This window comes from Lygodium microphyllum, chromosome 6 (genome assembly GCF_053477565.2).
Source record: "Lygodium microphyllum isolate KBCC chromosome 6, Lygodium_microphyllum_v1.1.10, whole genome shotgun sequence".
Taxonomy (NCBI): domain Eukaryota; kingdom Viridiplantae; phylum Streptophyta; class Polypodiopsida; order Schizaeales; family Lygodiaceae; genus Lygodium; species Lygodium microphyllum.
Genome location: NC_141140.1, coordinates 107,824,701 through 107,845,553, shown reverse-complemented (window position 1 = coordinate 107,845,553; position 20,853 = coordinate 107,824,701). Strand labels below are relative to the sequence as shown.

At 42.6% G+C, this 20,853-nt stretch overlaps 1 protein-coding gene across 1 annotated transcript; it reads right to left on the bottom strand.

Annotated features, from left to right (window-relative positions):
• Positions 1-905: 905 nt before the first annotated feature.
• On the bottom strand, positions 906-1,814 carry LOC148034939 (uncharacterized). The gene is made up of 2 exons (XM_087680595.1): positions 1,660-1,814; positions 906-1,547 (listed from the first exon to the last, which is right to left on the bottom strand). The coding sequence occupies exons 1-2, from the start codon at positions 1,706-1,708 to the stop codon at positions 1,153-1,155; spliced, it is 444 nt and encodes a 147-aa protein (XP_087536721.1). The 5' UTR covers positions 1,709-1,814; the 3' UTR covers positions 906-1,152.
• Between the last annotated feature and the right edge of the window lie 19,039 nt (positions 1,815-20,853).

Here is a 20,853-nt window from a genome sequence, read left to right as displayed (position 1 = left end):
TGCAAAAATCCCAATTTTTATTGTCTATCTTAACTTTCATTGACCAAGTCTTCCAAAGTTTTTCGATTATGCGCCACTTCATATTGTCTGGTAGTTCTTTAATAAATGCTAGATCTTCCATTGTTGATTGTTGTCCCTAACAGTATATCTATTTAGCGAATGTGTTGAAATAGTATGTATTAGGTCTATTAGAAGTTGAATATTTATAGCAATATAATTAGATAACAAACTCTCATAATATCATTTTGGTTTTTTAGACTCTGTATGTTTGATAATTAAATCTTTTTGGATTTAAATATGCTTATTGGATTACAAGGTATGGTGTTTTGGTTTCATATTATCATCTAATTATAGAATAAGCTGTAAAAATGTATAATACAATAAAAATAAGTTTATTATATGAACATTTTATATACAATATTATATATTTTTTATTTAATACATCATTTTCAATTAATAAATTTTTAAATAAAAGTTAATTTTTTTGAAAATGATATATAAATGTACAATCGAGTTTTTTATATTAGAATATGTGGAATACATTCTAAATTTTTGTACTATATGATTATGTAATGATTATATATATAGAATTAAAGCTTAGATTTTTCAAGATAACAATTATAAATAAGATAAATTTATCAAAATAATATCATAAAAAAAGTATATATGTAGTTTAATAAAGTTATTATAATTATATTTTTTAAATAAAGCTATTTCTTTTGTAAAAGTTTATAAATCTTAAATGTTTTTTAACTTATATAAATATATAATATTATAAAAATCATTAATGTAAAATTATGTATTAATTTAAAACACATAATAATTTATTTAAAATTTTATCTAATAAACTTATCATTATTAATTATGAGGAGTCAAAAAGAAGGAAAGCTTGGGATAGGAAAATCTTATGAGGTAACTCTCTTAGAGTCAATTCATGTGGAGCGAATGCTCGTTTATTTTATTTACAACATATGGGAGTGATTATTTTGGGGGCATATTATGAGAGGAGGAGGAGAGGGAGAGGAAGAGGGAGAGGAAGGGAGAGACTCGAGAGTACTAGTGGCCTGTGGGGTTCTATGCGAGTAAAGTGTGTGTATGCGTGCTCGGTGTGTAAAAAGTGTAGTCTATGCGTCACTGGCGCAATAATATGAATTAGCTGGAGAAGCTATAATCGGCATAGCCGATGTAGCAGTCCTTGTACTGCACACGAGCAGCGAGAGCGCTATTGCAGATGCGCCAGATGTCGGAAGAGAGGTGATCGGTGAAGGGGGTCTCCTGCACCAGGTAGGCCAGCAGCGCCCCCACGTGCCCCCAGTATGCGCTCCCCTGCGGTATCGGCTTCGGGCTGCACGAAGCCGCCACCATCACCTGGTCGTTGTAAGCCTGTGTCGAGCCGGCCGAGTCGGCCGCGACGCCTGGCGCCCCCGAAGCCGCTAATGATAAATATGCGATATTCATCAGGACTACCAGCAGCAGAAGCTGTACTGCGTACTTGCGCTCAAGATTATGCGTGGCCATGTTTTCAAATGTTAGTGATGAGGATCTTCCTGCATGCAGTCGAGATCAGTACACAAGTAATTACTATAACTTCAATGTGTGTGTGAGAGAGAGACAGACAGAGACAGAGAGAGCGCCTGCCTTACCACCCTAGACACTTACCACAGACAGACACAGAGCAGCTTGATCGGAAATCTTTTACTACGGCCATTGCTCCCCCTTTTACCCGTTTTATAGAGCTAACTCTAAGTCTCCAGCCACCGCGATGTGGAAAACACGTGCTTTTCCCAGCTTCGCCCAAGTGCGTTGGAGCCAACGAGTCAGCTCCATCATTTGCTTCCTTCTTTAACTTGCTTCTTTTCTTTTCCTCAGAGAGCACTAGTGACTACGGGTCCAGTTTTTTTTTTACCTTTCTGAATATCAGGGATGGGCTGAATTCGGTGCGAGGGCGAAAATCACCTTTCGAAAGAAGATCAGGGTAAACTTTTCAAGGAGCAATAAGTACATGATCCACCACACAATGTTTTCCGAATTCTATGAAAAAGGAAAGGGAATCAATCTCAAGTGCGTTCTTCTTTTGGTAAAATACCCAACCCATGTGGCATGCACGCCCACTTAGGTGCATCCATCTAAGGTGTTCCCATCCACCAAAGCCACACGTCATCAACCTAATCAACAAACTTAAGCAATGAAGTCAAAAGCATCACAAGTTGACTAAAAACAAGCTAAAATATCAATTACAGTGTGCCACATTCTAAAACGACTGCTATTGGGTCATAATGGATAGTTCCTATATTAATTGGTGTGTTAGACTTAAGAAATAAAAAGGAAAGCCATAAGTTTGCACATGCAACCCACAGGGAGCTCTAAACAATCTATTATTTGGAAGAAAAGAGAGATTTACTTATCAGCCTTTGTTTCATACACACACACTCACCCACACATACACCTTCCCATAACTCTTGTAGGTCATCAACAATGAATGGAGCCAATTCAAAACATTGACACGTAGTTAAGAGGCCAAATCAGTGAGGAATTGGTTTGGGTATTGAAATTGGATTAGAGAAACATATTATAGTATATTAGGAACCATTGAGCAATAACACTTATAAAAACATCAAAATATGCAATCTTGTGATTTTGTGGGAACAATGTTGTGCATTAAGCCCACAACTATGTGATAGAGAGTGAGTCTACTTGTTCGCTTCCATCCTTAGACTTGCTCACAACCACTAATAGGCAAAACCTTGTCTTCTTACCTATCCACATGGACACTAGTTAGAAATCTACCTACCCACATTTGGATTAACGAGGGTTAGATGACTTGCATGCTTAAGTACTTGAGTTGTGAGTCCTAATCTACCGTCCCATAGCCTCCATTGCAAGATCTTTAACTGAGTGCTTTCTAGGACATGTTTGGGGTGGCTATACATAACAAGAAGTAAGGATGCTTTTTACCTAGAGGCTGCCCACAACTAATCTCTAGCTTGCCTTTTGAATTGCTTTGGCCTCTTGCTAACGTAAGGGGTAACTTGAAAAAGGAAGGGTTGCAACATCACCATAATTACCTTAACCACTAGCCCATGATTGCATTAGAGAGTAGCCCATGATTTAAGGAACTGACTTAGACTATTGAAAAGAAACCAATGACTAAAAAGAAAGCATCCCTTATACTTCTGTGGCCCAAAGAAAGTGCACAATAGATGAGGAAAGTAGCCCACAATTCAAAACAAGTATCATTCTAACATGCCTTGTTGACCATGATCATGATCAACCTACCTATGATTGCAAAATTATTGCATAAGAGTGTGCAACTACCTATGATTGTTGCCTATGATTGTTTCCTATGATTGCATAAGAGTGTGCAACTACCTATGATTGTTGCCTATGATTGCTAACGACTTGCTTACAATTGTTAGGGAGGATACCCACGACTACCTACATGCTCATGATTCATTAAGGATCAACTCTAGATCACACTTGGCTACCTAAATTGCTTGAGGAGTCCAATTAGGTTACCCATGACTATAACAAACCTGGCTAACCCAATTTCTTGAGGAGTTTGATTAGGTTACCCATGACTTCAATGAACTTGACCACAGGCTACTACAACATTCCTATTATTCATCAACAACTCATACCTAGCCATGTGTCTTCAAGGAAACCATAGTTTGTGGGGGTCACTCTTTGCAAAGAAGACATGTCATCTATGAGTGAAGAATCTTGGAAAATCCCCTACCTATGACTTATGCAAGAGTTTTATGAACCCTCTTTTTACACTTACACGATGTATCAAAATAATTTATTGCATACCTTCTTTTTTAGATATATTTTGTATTCTATTTAGATATAAGAATTTGTATTCAATTCAACATATATGCACACATGTATATAAATAATTGACTTTATCTATCAAGCATCATTCTTATTTACACAAAGCAAAAAGTATAAGTTGTAAACCACCTAAGTCAGATGCATGACTATATTAATCATGATATCTCTTCAATGCCAAGCCATGAGGGCGTGAGACCTAAACACTGTGCTTAATGCAAGCATAAGGAAGGCATTGTTTCTTTTAGTGCCAAGCGAGCATGGGACATTGACACAATGAAAAGCACAAGCTACCAACCACCAAAGTTAGACACATGACTACACTAATCATGGTGTCCGTTCAGTGCTAAGCTATAAGCACATGGGAACCAGACACCATGCCTAGTGGAGGCATAAGAAAAGCCTTGTATCTTTGTGTGCCAAGTGAGCCTAGGACACTGACAAAAATAAGAAAGCATAAGCTAGAAACCACTTAAGTCAAACACATACTTTATGTACACAGTTGATGCTTAGTGGGCTGATCTATCATTACTTTCGGGCCGACACCTATCTCTGCCATGATGTTGATAGTGATGTATGCATCTTGGTTGGTTATCTAGCTTTTGTTACATTTCTCAATCCGTTGTGCCTCTAGTTGGTCTCTTCGTTTATCCATGAGGCACACTCTATGCATAATGGTTATACATATGGGATGTACCTCAGTTTGACACACTAATTATTTGATAGTTGTCGATGCCAGTAGCATCTTCACCCATATGGATAATGGTTATGCCTATGGGATGTATCTCACTTTGACACATTGATCCTTTGATAGTTCTTGATGCTAGTCACATCTTCACTCACTACTAGTTGGAGCTATTTTCTAGTAGTTGCAATTTGTCTTATATCAGTGATTGCCTCTCTTTCACATTGATTTCTTACTGATGTAGCTCATCTTCAGCATGTTGTAATTGCACTTTATTGCACTTTCTATGGGAGTAGTCACCTTCATTTGCAAGCTCCTTTGCATTGACTTTGTAGAGACTCTACAAGATATAGGCCTTATACCGACGTTTAAAGCGACGAAAATGCAAATAACAAAATTTGCCCCCGTCGTCGCAAAAAGCGTCGTTATTAGCGAAGCCATAGAACAGTCAGTATTACCATCGCTATTAGCGTCGGTCGACGCTAATACTGACACTGATAGTGATGGTTTGCGATGTATATAACAACGCCAATAACGACGCGAGCAGTAAAATTTGCAATGCTAATAGTGACGGTAACAGGGAAAAAACAATTTTGTGGTACGACAGCAAGCTGCCCTGCCACATATAGCACTGTATGCTTTATGAGAGGCATACAAAATAGTTTTTGCACTACTGTGTACAATGCGCTTGCAAACAAAAACAATGTATACTGAAATCATAAATCTGATACATGAAATAAATACATGATCGCATAATAAGCGATTGGTACAATCATGACAGGATATCACTAATACATAGAAAATGTCTACATAGATCAGGTGACTAAAAAATAAAGGTGTGTGAGCTCCTGGGATCCAAGGGCGAGCTACAAATCCTCGTCCCTCGAAAGCTCGTCCCACCGCAAAGGAGCATCGAACGGACTCTACAGAAAAAGAAACAACACATCAGACCACCATACAATACACTACAAGATATAGACCTTATAGCGACGTTTAAAGCGACGAAAATACAAACAAAAAAATTTACCCCCGTCGTCGCAAAAAACGTCGTTATTGACGACGCCATAGAATCGTCGCTATATGTGTCGCTATATGCATCGCAAATGCGACAAATATAGCGACACATATAGCGACGGTTACAGAGAATTTGCGACGCTTATAACGACACAATAGCGACGCGTGCAGAAATTTGCGACGCAAATAGCGACGGTAACAGAAAAAAAAAATTTGTGGCAGGGCAGCTTGCTGTATGAGAGCCATACAAAATAGTTTCTGCACTGCTGCATACAAAGCGTTTGCAAACAAAAAGAATGTATACTGAAATCATAAAACTAATAGATGAAATAAATACATGATATCGCATAAAATACGATTGGTACAATCATAAAACAATATCACTAATACATTGAAAATGTGTACATAGATCGAGCGACTAAAAACTAAAGGTATGTGAGCTCTAAGGATCCAAGGGCGAGCTACAAATCCTCGTCCCCCGAAAGCTCTTCCCGCTGCAAAGGAGCATCAAACGGATTCTGCAGAAAAAGAAACAACATATCAATCCACCATACAATAATGCATTCAAATATCTCATGGTAACTACGGACAAGAAAGATGAGTGACTTACTGGGCCGCCGCGTCTATACAATCGGTCGATCAATGATCTGAGACCGTGCCTCTCTGCATATCGAGTCTCAAGGCCTTGCGGATCACGATTTGTAATGGAGTGCTGCAAAGAAAACAAAATGCTAACTGTTAGAAACATGATTGTCAGTACAAAGAATATCTCAAAAAAACAAATAAGCAAAACAAAAGAGAAACTTACAAAGTCCTCCAAATATGTCCTGTGGCCGCCACTCCCAAGATGATGTACCGATCCGGTCTCGATTCGTGCCCTCGTCGCCTCCCGCCTGCTGACTCCAACGTCCTGGCGAATTTGTAGCCTCCTCCCTCAGTCGGTGCCAGTCGTCTGCATCTAACCACTCGGGCTTTGGAGCCCCACTTTTGATTGCCTTGCGTGCGTCGGATCGTCTATGTGACATGTATGCACGCATGCAATCCATCATCCAGCCCGTAGAGAATCTACCCACTGCGGCTGGCACCGGGAACTCCTCGTGCAAGGATGCTACTATGTACTCCTTGCTCCCCTCCGGTATGTTCCTCCAATGATCCAGGATGTTGTGCCGAAAAACTTGTTGGCACAACTCCCTCATGCGAGCCATCACCCTCCTCCCCTCATCATTCATGATGATGGCTCCTGACCTGCCATCCACTAGGTATCCATAACCCCTAGGAGTATGCCTAAGAAGGGCCCTCTCCCATCTCTGTCCACGCTCCTGGGCATATCCAGGAGACCCCTATACATCCGGTGTACCGACGGGGGTACCCTCTCCCGGAGTGCCACTCAAAGGGGTGCCACCAAAGGGGGTGCCACCAAAAGGCGTGCCATCTGCCGACGGCTGCGCAAAAGCCGGAGTAACTGGAGTGGACGTCCCCACAGGTGTGACAAATCCTGGAGGTGATGCAGCTCCAGCTGAACGACGAGATGGAGACACCGCGTCCGTGTCTCCACAGCAGCTTCCCCCTGATCCTCCTGCAGTCGCAGTCCCTCCCTCTGGCCCAAGTCGCGAGCGTCGAGATCGTCTGCTCGAAGCTGAAGCATCTGATCGCGTTGAAGCTGATCTAGCAGAGCGCCCTGACGAAGAACGAGACAGCTCCTAATCCGCCATCTCTCTGAATCTCGCGAGCTGATCTGGAGACATGCGTGCCATCATGTCCTGAAACTCCTCATCGCTCATCCCTCGACTCATCCTGAAAATGTCGATACCTGCACAGATAAAAAATGATGTTAGAATAATCAATTTAAACTATACAAAGCACATTAATATAAATCATTTTTGAAAAATCCCTCTTAAAATGCATATCTTATCTACCTTTATGGAAGATCTAAACAACGAATTGAGTAATACAATTCTCCAAGAATGAAGTATTCTATGGTCCCATGTTAATCTCCTGACACAACTCTGCATACAGTGGAAGGTCGATAGACATGTCACCACAAAAGAACGAGTCTGCCTCGTTCTCAAAAAGTTCTACGACTTCTGTATTTCCATCATTGTTAGCCGATGCGGGCTCCAAGCTTGCGGTGGCCTCCACCCCTTGTAATTTCGATCCCTTTATTTGCATATTTTCTTCATCTATGCCTGGAACATCGCTTTGATCGTATACTCTCGCACCTCGAGGAGTTGAAGGTATAACATACCACCATCGAGGTTGTCAGGGATTTGGATAGAAGATTATCTGTTCACAAACACTTACAAAGTGGCTTCAAACCATTGTGACATAAACCATGTCGTATTACAATTAGCAAGCAAATGACTATTTGTACCTGTTCACAATGGGCCGGCAACACAAAGGTGTCGCGCAAATCCATCCATTTTTTTTTTCGGAATCTATTTAGAGAAATCCAGATGGACCTTGTCGAACTGTTGCGCCAGCTCCTCCAAGTACCACTTTGAACCACTGCACATTGAATATTATCATGGAGAAGCTACGGTAATCCACCGTAATAATACTTTGCAAGTTCCCAAAATACTCCATCTCATCCACAACCGTATTCGGATCCGTTGCTCGTCGCCGGCTCTCTTGCTCAAACCTTGCCATGACACCATAGTCCATTGTGGAGTGCATTTGGTCAATATGCTCCACCCAAAAATGCCGTCCGCGCGACCACGCTGCACTATATATTTTGTACTGCACATTGAAACAATCAAATTAGATTTAGCAAGCAAATTTAGATACGACACATTCTAAACCCCTCATTACCTTTGGACTACATCCCCTCGAGAACTCCCACTCCTCCATTGAGACCTCTGTCCCTTCGCTGGATGCTGCGGTCAAGGCTCCATGCAACCATCGTGTTGACATAAACCGCGGCATCTCCTCCATGCCTTTGGGATATCGAATCGATCGGTGACTCGTACTGCGTCAAAATTCAGCTCGCGCTTCCTCTCGATCTTGCCTTGCAATCTGGTACTTGGCGAGCCACGTCTCCATAGAGGCATGGTGCAACATACAAAAGCGATTCACCTTCTCTTCCATTGAGGCATCCATTCTTTTTTCTACCCCATTTCCAACCACCACATCTCCAGTCAGCCTGTCATCGTCCTTCAGCGTCCATAGCATTTCATTGTCTGGTTCCACCATTGGTAGCCATTGTGAGATATGCACTAATGCCTCTGACACCAACCAACCTTCCGCCATGCTACCTTCCGGACGAGCTCGTTGTCGCACAAAGCCTTTCAGGGTTTTCATGAAGCACTCCAAGAAGAACATCCATCGCATATGGACACGTCCAGCAATCTCCACTTCGTCCACAAGATGCACAAGAAGGTGAACTTGTATCGTGAGCATGCTAGTAGGCAGGTATTTCTCAAAGAGACAGACCGTCTCAACTACTCCCCGCCTTGCGGATTCAATAGAAGATGTCTTAATCTCTTTCTGTGAGATCCATTGCACCAAAGTCGACAACTTGTAAATGGCCCCGCGAATTTCTAGAGTTAGGCATCCCGCGATCGCGATCGGTAGGACAAACTGCCACAAAGGAGAAAGTATTAAGAATAATGGTCATTTTTCAAATTTCAAAATGTCCACGCTAATTAAAATCCATCCTGTTCACAAACCTGACATATCTTATGCCAATCATGGGATTTTAGCCCAGACATTTGGTCATCTTTAGAAAATGCGGACCTGAGAGAACGCATCATACCCGTCGGAGTGCGGATAGACTTGATTACTTGCTTCACAATGCGCTCTTCTTTGGTAGACAAAACCCAGGGAGCGCGAGGAAGCTGCACTCCCCCTTCAGCACTCGACTGCGGCCAAAGCGCCTCCATCTTACCTACCTCCTTTAAATACATTCGTGACCCTATAGTGTCTCTCTTTCCTGTGATGTGGTCCCATAGCAAGCTGCCCACATTTTTGAAAATATGCATGGGATCCAACAAGTGGTTGACCTGTAAGTGGGTCCAATATGGCAACTCGTAGAAAACTGAGAACCGTCGCATTCCATTTGGATGTGATTCTGGGTTTACCATTTTCAGCTCGTACCAGCTTGCAGCGTTCATACGTGCTGGAGGTCGTCCAAGAAAACCTTCCCTGAGTTCATGATCCTCCGGCAAGAAAGCGGCGTGTCCTTGATATACCATCTTCTTCATGGTTCGTGACCTTCGGGAGTCTAATTGTGGCCCACACAATGGACATGCATGATAACCTGAGGTAACGAGACCTGCAAGGCGATCCACGACCTAGTGAATACTTGATTGAATGAAATAAAATATAGATATTACCAGCGAGAGCAAAGGTCTGCTCACCTGAGCACTCTCCCAATCCCGGAAAGTCATGCATCGTCCACATGAGAATGGCTCGAATGTTGGCTGACCACCGACCATCGCGCCTGCTCATATCTTGCACTGTGACCCCCTCCTCCCACAAAATCTTAAGCTCATCGACTAATGGACGAAGATACACGTCCATATTTTTTACTTTGTAGCGGCCCGGGAGGAGCAAGCTAAGGATGAGATGTCCTTTCTTCGTAGAAAGCCATGGAGGAATGTTGTAGTTGACAAGCACTATAGGCCACACAGTGTAAGAAGTCGAGCGCAGACCGAATGGGTTCACACCATCCATGGCAAGACCGAGCCGAAGATTCCTTGGCTCTCGCGCAAAGCCTGGGAAGGTAGAGTCGATGTGGCTCCATGCGCGCGAATCTGCTGATATTCGTTGCACTCCATCCGTGGACCTATTCTGCACATGCCACGTTGTCAAGCTTGCCATGGCAGACGTGTGAAACATGTGGTTTATGCGGGGGATGAGCGGAAAGTGTCTAAGAACTTTTTGAGGGATGGTCTACCCTTGCAAGTCTTGTTGATACCTGTGAGCACCACACTTTGGACATGTCTCCATAGTCTCGTATTCATCTCAAAACAATATGCAGTCGTTGATACATGCATGGATGTTATTGTAGTCCATGCCAAGCTTCCGTAAAACATGTCGTGCATCATCACGAGACTCAGGCATGGTGTTTGCAGGTGGCAATATATGATATTTCAATAACCTGAAAAAATCATAAAACACCTTGAAAAATCCATCCATGTTTGCAATAATACTGTTTAAAAAAAAAAACAATGAAGTCTGTGTGCAAGGTACCTGAATAACTCAGTCACACTCGTATCGCTCCAACCGTATTTTGCTTGCACACTTAAGAGTGCAAGCAATGTCTTCAACCGAGATACTCGGCACCCATCATATAATGGTATGGATGCTTCCTCTCTAAGCGGGTCAGATGTCTCAACATCCATGGGAATCAATGCATCGATCATTGCCTCCATCTCAAGCTCCAAGATTGTAGGCAAGTCGGGAAGGTTGTCTGTCTCCTCTGGCATTGACGGTATAGATGGGCCTTGCGAGTGGTCGATTGGCTCATGCAATCCATCCATCGCACGTCCACGAACTCTTCTAATTGGCCACAAAGGGTGCACTCCCCCTTGGGTCGAGACATCACCCCCCTGGATACAAAATTTACCAATAAGACCCAATCTTATTGTGTATGGTTTTCAATTAGCTTGAGAGTACAATGCATGAAAAATGCTAACTTCAAATTACCGTTTGTTGAAAATCTGCAATCGCCTGATCAATGATCTCAGATTGAAACTCGCCAAATCGTCGTACGTGTTCTATAGACAATCGGCGTTTTCGTCTAATTGCCAACTTGCATTGAGAGCAAGGACATGGGACACGCTAATTAAGATACGTCTTGCGGTCTTGAACAATAAGACCTTCTTCGTTTGCCATCTTATCTACATTACAGCAAACGAGGCTTAAATGGATAGCTTAATGGAGATGTACGTCAAGTTGCAAGTTGACCATAAACCTTGCATTGTATATAGTAGTCGAGAGATTTTCCGATGTTATATCTCGGCCTTGTATCATGCTCAACGATTTGTTTGTCCCGGTAGATAATTATTTGTTATATCTCGGCTTTGAGTATAAGTAATCCATTTTAAAATTAATGCGCGCCATCTATAAAATTTTATAACTATAGTAATAAAATTTATTTCAATCAATTCTACTCATAGTCATAAGACCTGAGAGAAATTATCCTATACTCAATTTAAGGGTTTCTTCTTCTATAACAATAATTTTGGGTTCATTTTGATGAAGTACGTGGCCCATGGCAAAGCACATTGCATATCATTATCAATAAGTATATTATCTTAAATTTCATTCCCCTCCCTCTCCCTCTCTTTCTCTCCCTCTCCCTCTCTTCCTCTCTTTCTCTCACCCTCTCCCTCTCCCTCTCGTTCTCTTTCTCTCCCTCTCTCATTTCCTTCCCCTCCCCCTCCCTCTCCCTCTCCCTCTCCCTCTCTTTCTCTTTTTCTCCCTCTCCCTCTCTATCTCTCTTTCTCTCTCATTTCCTAAACAAGCAAAAAATAAAGTGATTTAAACATCCTCCAAGCAAAAGGGAGAGGGAGAGATACAATGCACTCTCCCTCTCTTTCTCTTTCTATCCCTCTCTCATTTCCTTCCCCTTCCTCTCCCTCTCACTCTCTTTCTCTCTCATTTCCTCTCCTAAACAAGCAAAAAATAAAGTGATTCAAACATTAAACAAGCAAAAGGGAGAGGGAGAGAGAGAATGCACTCTCCCTCATTCTCCCTCTCTTTCTCTTTCTCTCCCTCTCCTATTTCCTCCCCCTCCCTCTCCCTCTCCCTCTAATTCTCTTTCTCTTTCTCTTTCTCTTTCTTTCCCTCTCCCTCTCCCTCTCCCTCTCCCTCTCCCTCTCTCTCTCTCTTACTCTCTTGTTTCCTCTCCTAAACAAGAAAAAAAGAAAGTAATTTAAACATTAAACAAGCAAAAGGGAGAGGGAGAGAGAGTATGCACTCTCCCTCCTTCTCCCTCTCTTTCTCTTTCTCTCCCTCTCCTATTTCCTCCCCCTCCCTCTCCCTCTCCCTCTATTTCTCTTTCTCTTTCTCTTTCTCTTTCTCTTTCTCTTTCTTTCCCTCTCCCTCTTCCTCTCTCTCTCCCTCTCTCTCTCTCTTACTCTCTCGTTTCCTCTCCTAAACAAACAAAAAAGAAAGTAATTTAAACATTAAACAAGCAAAAGGGAGAGAGAGAGAGAGAGAATGCACTCTCCCTCTCTTTCTCTCCCTCTCCCTCTCCCTCTCTCTCTCCCTCTCCCTCTCCCTCTCTTTCTCTTTCTCTCCCTCTCTCTCCCTCTCCCTCTCATTCTCTTTCATTTCCTCTCCTAAACAAACAAAAGAGAACGATTTAAACCTTCAACAAGTAAAAGAAAGAGAGAGGGAGACTCACCAATGAGATATGGCGAGCGTGGGCGGCTTCTCTTTGCAACGAGGGCTCCTCCTCTCCTTCGCGAACAACGGCGGTGGCGGTGGTAGCGGCGGCGGCGGCAGCAAGTCTCTTCCTCTTCTTCTCTCACAAAGCCTTGGCTCTCTCCCTCGCTCTCGCTCTCAAAAGGCGAAGAAAAGAAAATGAAAACGGCACTCTGGTTTCGGCCGCGTTTTTTTTCTCTGCGGCGTCGCTATTGTCGTCGCTATTTGCGTCGCTATTTGCGTCGCAAATAGCGACGCCAATAGCGACGCCATTTGCGACGCCTATAGCGACGCCGATATCCGCCGTCGCTAATCGGCGTCGCTAATTGCCCAATTCCTTGTAGTGATAATGCATTCAAATATCTCATGGTAACTACGAACAAGAAAGATCAGTGACTTACAGGGCTGCTGCGCCTATACAATCGGTCGATCAATGCAGTGAGACCATGCCTCTCTGCATGTCGAGTCTCAAGGCCAATCGGATCGCGATTTATAATGGAGTGCTGCAAAGAAAATAAAATGCTAAGTGTTAGAAACATGATTGTCAGTACAAAGAATATTTCAAAAAAATAAACAAGCAAAAGAAAAGAAAAATTTACAAAGTCCTCCAAATATGTCATGTGGCCGCCACTCCCAAGATGATGGACCACTCCGGTCTCGAGTCGTGCCCTCGCCGCCTCATGCTGCTAGCTCCAACGTCCTGGAGAATCTGTAGCCTCCTCCCTCAGTCGGCACCTGTCATCTGCATCTAACCACTCGGGCTTTGCAGCCCCACTCTTGATTGCCTTGCGTGCGTCGGATCGTCTATGTGACATGTATGCATGCATGCAATCCATCATCCAGCCCATAGAGAATCTATCTACTGAGGCTAGCACCGGAAACTTCTCGTGCAAGGATGCTACTATGTAGTCCTTGCTCCCCTCCGGTATGTTCTTCCAATGATCCAAGAGGTTGTGCCGAAAAACTTGTTGGCACAACTCTCTCATGCAAGCCATCACCCTCCTCCCCTCATCATTCATGATGATGGCTCCTGACCTACTATCGAGTAGATATCCATAACCCCCTGGAGTCTACCTAAGATGGGTCCTCTCTCATCTATGTCCACGCTCCTAGGTATATCCAGGAGACCCTTGTGCATCCGGTGTACCGACCGGGGTAATATCTCTCGAAGTCGCACCCACAGGGGTGCCACCTGCTGACGGTTGAGCAAAAGCTGGAGTAACTGGAGTAGACATCCACACAGGTGTGAAAAATCCGTGAGGTGACGCAACTCCAACTGAACGATGAGATGGAGATACCGCATTAGTGTCTCCACAGCATCCACCTGAGCCTGAGCCACGCTCCCTGAAAAGGCCACGAGATCAAGGAGTCGCACTTGTATCCCGTGTCAACTGCGGGCTCACCGCCTCTGTATCTCTACAGCATCCCCCTGATCCCGATACACTCCCTCCCTCTGGCCCAAGTCGTGAGCGTCGAGCTCGTCTGCTCGAAGCCGAAGCATCCGATCGCGCTGAAGCAGATTTAGCAGAGCGCCCTGACGAAGACCGAGATAGCTCCTGGTCTGCCATCTCTCTGAATCTCGCGATCTGGTCTGGAGACATGCGTGCGAAGATGTCCTGTAACTCCTCATTGCTCATCTCTCGACTCATCCTGAAAATGTCACCTGCACAAATAAAAAATGATATTAGAATAATCAATTAATTAAATCATACAAATCATAGTAATAAAAATCATTTTAAAAAATCTCACTTAAAATGCATATCTTATGTACCCTTATAAGCGATTGGTCAACGAATTGAGTAAGTGGATGCTCCAAGGATGAAGTATCCTATGGCCCCATGTTAATCTCCTGACACAACTCTACATACACTAGAAGTTAGATAGACATGTTACCACAAAAGAATGAGTCCACCTCATTCTCAAAGAATTCTTGGACTCCTATATTTCCATCATTGTTAGCCGATGCTAGCTCCAAAATTTCGACGGCCTCCACCCCTTGCAATATCGACCCCTCTATTTGCATATTATCTTCATCTATGCTCAAAACATCGCTTTGATCATATACTCTCGCACTTCGGGGAGTTGAAGGTATAACATACCACCATCGAGGTTGTCAGGGGTTTGGATAGAAGATTACCAGTTCACAAACACGTACAAGAGAGTTTAAACCATTGTGACATAAACCATGTCGTAATACAATTAGCAAGCAAATGAGTCCATGCACTTGTTCACAATGGGCCGGCAACACAAAGGTGTCCTGCAAATCCGTCCATTTTTTTTCGAAATCTATTTCGAGAAATCCAAATGGACCTCATCCAACTGTTGCTCCAGCTCCTCCAAGTGCCACTTTGAACCACTGCACATCGAATAGTATCATGGAGAAGCTACGGTAATCCACCGTAACAATACTTTGCAAGTTCCCAAAATACTCAATCTCATCCATAGTTGTGTTTGGATCCATTGCTCGTCGTCGGCTCTCTTGCTCGAACCTTGCCATGATACCACAGTCCATTGTGGAGCGTATTTTGTCAATACACTTCATGCGAAAATGCTGTCTGCACGACCACCTTGCACTATATATTTTGTATTGTACATTGAAACACTCAAATTAGATGTCGCATATAAAATTTAGATACGATAGATTCTAAACCCCTCATCATCTTTGGACTACATCCCCTCGAGAATTCTCACTCCTCCATTGAGACCTCTGTCCCTTCGCCAGACGCTGCGGTCAAAGCTCCATGCAACCATCGCATTGACATAAACCGCGGCATCTCCTCCATGCCTTCGAGATATCGAATCAGTCGATGACGCGTACTACGTCGGAATTCAGCTCGCGCTTCCTCTCGATCTTGCCTAGTGATCTGCGAGCCACGTCTCTATGGAGGCATGGTGCAACATACAAAAGTGATTCACCTTCTCTTCCATTGAGGCATCCATTCTTTTTTCTACCCCATTTCCAACCACCACATCTCTAGTCAGTCTATCATCGTCCTTCAGCGACCATAGCATTTCATTATCTAGTTTCATCGTTGATAGCCATTGTGAAATATGCACTAGCGCCTCAGACACCAACCAACCTTCGACCATGCCACCTTCTAGCTGAGCTCATTGTCGCACAAAGCCTTTCAGGATTTTCATGAAGCACTCCAAGAAGAACATCTATCGCGTATGGACAGGTCCAACAATCTCCATTTCATCCACAAGATGCACAAGAAGGTAAATTTGTATCATGAGCATGCTGGTGGGCAGGTATTTCTCAAAGAGACAAACCGTCTCCATTGCTCCGCGCCTCGCGGATTCAATAGGGGATGTCTTAATCTCCTTCTATGAGATCCATTGCACCAAAGTCGAAAACCTGTAAATGCCCCTGCGTATTTCTGGAGTAAGAAATCATGCGATCGCGATCGGTAGTACAAACTGCCACAAATGAGAAAGCATTATGAATAATGGCTACATTCCAAATAGCAAAATGCCCACACTAATTACAATCCATTCGTAGTACAAACTTGACATATCTTATGCCAGTCATGGGATTTTAGCCCTGATAATTGGTCATCTTTAGAAAATGCGGACCTGAGAGAACGCATCATACCCGTCGGAGTGCAGATAGACTTCATTACTTGCTTCACAATGCGCTCTTCTTTAATGGAAAAAACCCAAGGAGCACGAGGAAGCTGCACACGACCATCAACACTCGACTGCGGCCAAAGCGCCTCCATCTTACCTACCTCCTTCAAATCCATTCGTGCCCCTATAGTGTCTCTCTTTCTTGTGATGTGGTCCCATAGCAAGCTGCCCACATTCTTAAAAATATGCATGGGATCCAACAAGTGGTTGACCTCTAAGTGGATCCAATATGGCAACTCATAGAAAATTGAGAACCGTCACATGCCAATTGGATGTGATTCTGCGTGGACCATTTTCAGCTCGTACCAGCTTGCGGCGTTCATACGTGTTGGAGGTCATCCAAGGAAACCTTCCCTGAGTTCATGATCCTCCAGTAAGAAAGAAGTGTGTCCTTGATATACCATCTTCTTCATGGTTCATGACCTTCGAGAGTCTAACTGTGGCCCGCACAATGGACATGCATGATAACCTGAGGTAACCAAACCTATTCCAATACCACGACCTAGTGAATACTTGCTTGAACGAGATAAAATATAGATATTACCAGCGAGAACGGAGGCCGGCTCACCTGAGCACTCTTCGAATCCCAGAAAGTCATGCATCATCCACATGAGAATGGCTCGAATATTGGCTGACCGTCGACCATCGCGCCTGCTCATATCTTGCACGGTGACCCCCTCCTTGTTGAACAGTGCGTGAGGGAGATGAGGAACGGAGGAAGAGAGAGGAGAAGAAAGACACGAGACACCAGAAGTGGAGCCCCAGAAGTGTGTCAACTGAGCACACATGATAGGAATATATAGAGGGGACCTGGGACGCTATATATAGACAGACTATATATAGCTAACACCCCCGCTCAAATAAAGGTCCCTTACTATGGATGAAAAAACCCTTGGGGTCTCAAGGGAAAAACCCACAGCTCTATATAGGCCTACCATTATATTAATACTCAAAATATAAAATTACAAAGTTGAACTTACAAGAGCCTTTTCATAGGCATCAAAGGAGCTACATCACTCTTGAATTACAATAGATGAAGGAATCAAAGGAGATAAAGGGCCATGAAATTGCTTTATCTTGAGTGTGGATATAATCGGCTATGTCAGCATAATCTGTGACATCAAAAACTTAATAGAAAATGTTATATCAACATTAGAACACAATCATAATGTCATAAATCAACTCAGCAGCTAGAATATACGATAAAAATTTCATCAGCTCATCAGCTAGAATATACAAAATAGCAGCTAGCATACCACTAGCAAATGGAAAGAAGAATTGACGAGATGAGCATTATCAAGACGAAAACATTAGTTGCAACATCAGCTCCTTGCTAGAATAGATAAAATATCAAGTAGAATAAACATAAGCTTGAACAGACGAATCAGTTGAAAATAGACAAACAATAGCTGGAAACAATGAAACATTAGCAGGAAAGAACAAAACACAACTAGGAACAACGAAACATCAGCTGGAATAGATGAACAACAGCTGGAAACAATGAAACATCAGCTTGTATATCATAAGCTAGAATAGACAAACATTAGAATAGAAAACGAAAAGAATGAAGCATTAGCTGGAACAACTCAGGAGCTGGAATAAAGAAGAACAAAGAACGAAACATGGTTTGGAACAACTCAACAACCAGCTACAATAAAGAACGAAACATCAGCTGGAACAACTCAACAGCTGGAATAATAAGAAACGAAACATGAGCTGGAATAACTCAACAGCTAGAATAAGGAATGAAACATCAGCTGGAACAACTCAATAGCTGGAATAATAATGAAACATTAGCTGGAACATTTCAATAGTTGGAATAAGAATGAAATGAAATATCATCCCATCAACTCGAAACATTTCTTATTGAGGAGAGAATCTTGTTGGCTTTCCCCGACAAGATCTCCTTCCAATTGACCTGGTACGGGTGGCAATGAAAGACAACTTTATACAACCAACTCATGGTGTTTTTTTAAAAAATAAAAAATAAATCGAGAACAAATTCTTGTCCCTAGTACCATGCCATTTCTATTTAGCATAAAATTCACATAAAAGTATATATTGCTTGGCCTTCCAACATTGGTTGGATTAGTATATAGCTCTCACTAGAAGCTTTATTGATCACATGCACAATATCTATCATTCTAGTTCATTAATCACATCTAATATTGCAATATCTATCACAGTTAGGTTTAGTCTGTAAGACAAATGACTAGTATGCCTCTCGGTTGGCTTCTCTCTTGGTAGATTAGCATCTTCCCGATTTCTAGTCTATCCAATTCATCAACCAAAGATCATCAGTTGGAAACATAATATCAAGACAAAACATGAACATAATATGATCAGTTGGAATATAAATGAAATGAGATATCAAAATGAAACATTTGTTGGAACATCATTAGCTAGAATAATATATCAATATGAAACAATTGTTGGAGCATCATTAGCGAGAATATAAACTAAACAAATTAGAATATCATTAAATAAAATATCAAGACGAGAATATAAACTAAACAAATTAGAATATCATTAAATAAAATATCAAGATGAAACTGTTAGCTAGATCATTATTTCCTTAGCTGAAATAAATGAAATAATAATACGATAAAATAAGCTTACTAGGACAAAATAGGCTTACTAGAATATCCTAAAAGAGTGAAATGAACTCATTAGCTATAGTACGAAGACATCAACTAGAAAATCATCAGCTGGAAAAGATGATCATTAGCTAGCATTATTTGAATTCATTAGCTAGACAAAATAAAACAAAACATAGCTAGAAGAGATAAATATGAGAGCTAGAATGCTCAAGCTACTAGTAGCCTAAACTATGCAAGTGAAAATGCAGCTGGAAAACGAAACATCAACTAGAAGCTTATTAGCTAGAATAGATGAACATTGGTTGGAACGAAACATCAGCTTGATTATCATTAGTTGAATATAGAAAGAAACATAAGCTAGATTACTAGTAGCTGGTTAGCTGGAATATAGAGGGAAATTATTCAAGCCACTTATAGCCTAAATAGTGAAATCATATTAAAAATATATAAATGATAGAAAATTAATGATAGGCTTGCCTTACAAGACGAAATAATGATGATAAAATTACTAGCTTACCTTGCAAGATGAAATCATAGAAACAATAATATATGGAGACAAACAATGAGACAAGGTTATATATCCACAATAGAGACAAGAATATATGATGAAATAGAGAAAAGAACGTTTATTCTTTTCTATCTTTAGTGCTTTTCAAGCTTGATCGAGCAACAGTACTATTCTTGATATTGAAAATTTTATTTAGCAGCAATGAGATAGAGAAAAGAACGTTTATTCTTTTCTATCTTTAGTGCTTTTCAAGCGTGAACGAGCAACAATACTATTCTTGATATTGGAAAGTTTAGTCGTTGTTACTTGGTTCCTCGCAGGCCTCCCCTCGTACACCCTCAACCTCTTTGAGAAGGATGTCCTCACGGTCATCAAATGGCTCAAGCCCGCCTCCACCATGGGAGCCATCACCGAAGTCTACAAGATCTGCCGTGCTAAGGCCCTCATCTTTTGAATTGAATCCATCTTCAACAAGGTAGTTGAAGGTGTGGTGATCGAGCGAGTAGGTGAACTTGTTGTTGTTAGGGGGAAGCTTCTTGAGGGCCTGGAGCGCGATGGCGCTGAAGTTGCCGGTGAATGCGGAGTAGTCAATGAGGACGACGGTGCCACGGGCCACGAAGCTGTAGATCAAGGACTGGTGCCCCATGGCGAGACGCGCCTTCTGTCAGACTCTCTATCTCTCTCTCTCTCTCTGAGGGAGGGACAGCCCGAGAGGGTCGGAAAGCCTAAACGGAAGAACAAGGGAGGTGAAGAAGAAGACGGAGAAGGAGATCGCATCGGCCGCAAGCCCATCCAGCTGCAAGGCTTTCTCTTCATGGCCGTCTTCATGCTCTCCCTGGGGATCCCCTACAAGCATTGGCGGGACAACTACCACCTCGGGTTTGTCATCATCTACGCCATCGCCTTATTCTTCAACAACTTTGGGCCCAATACGACCACCTTCATAGTGCCTGCGGAGTGCTTCCCGTCGCACACAGGGAGGAGGAGGAGAAGAATACACGTCTCCGGCTCAGCTTCCAGCTCTCCTATTGACGATCAATCCATAGATGACAAACAGCGGAGCTTCTCGTTCTCGTGGCCGTTGAAGGAGGAAGGAGCGCAGCACTACTGAAAGATGCTTGTAGGGACAACAACCACCTCGGGTTCGTCATCATTTATGCCATCGCCATATTCTTCAACAATTTCGGGCCCAATACGACCACCTTCATAGTGCCTGC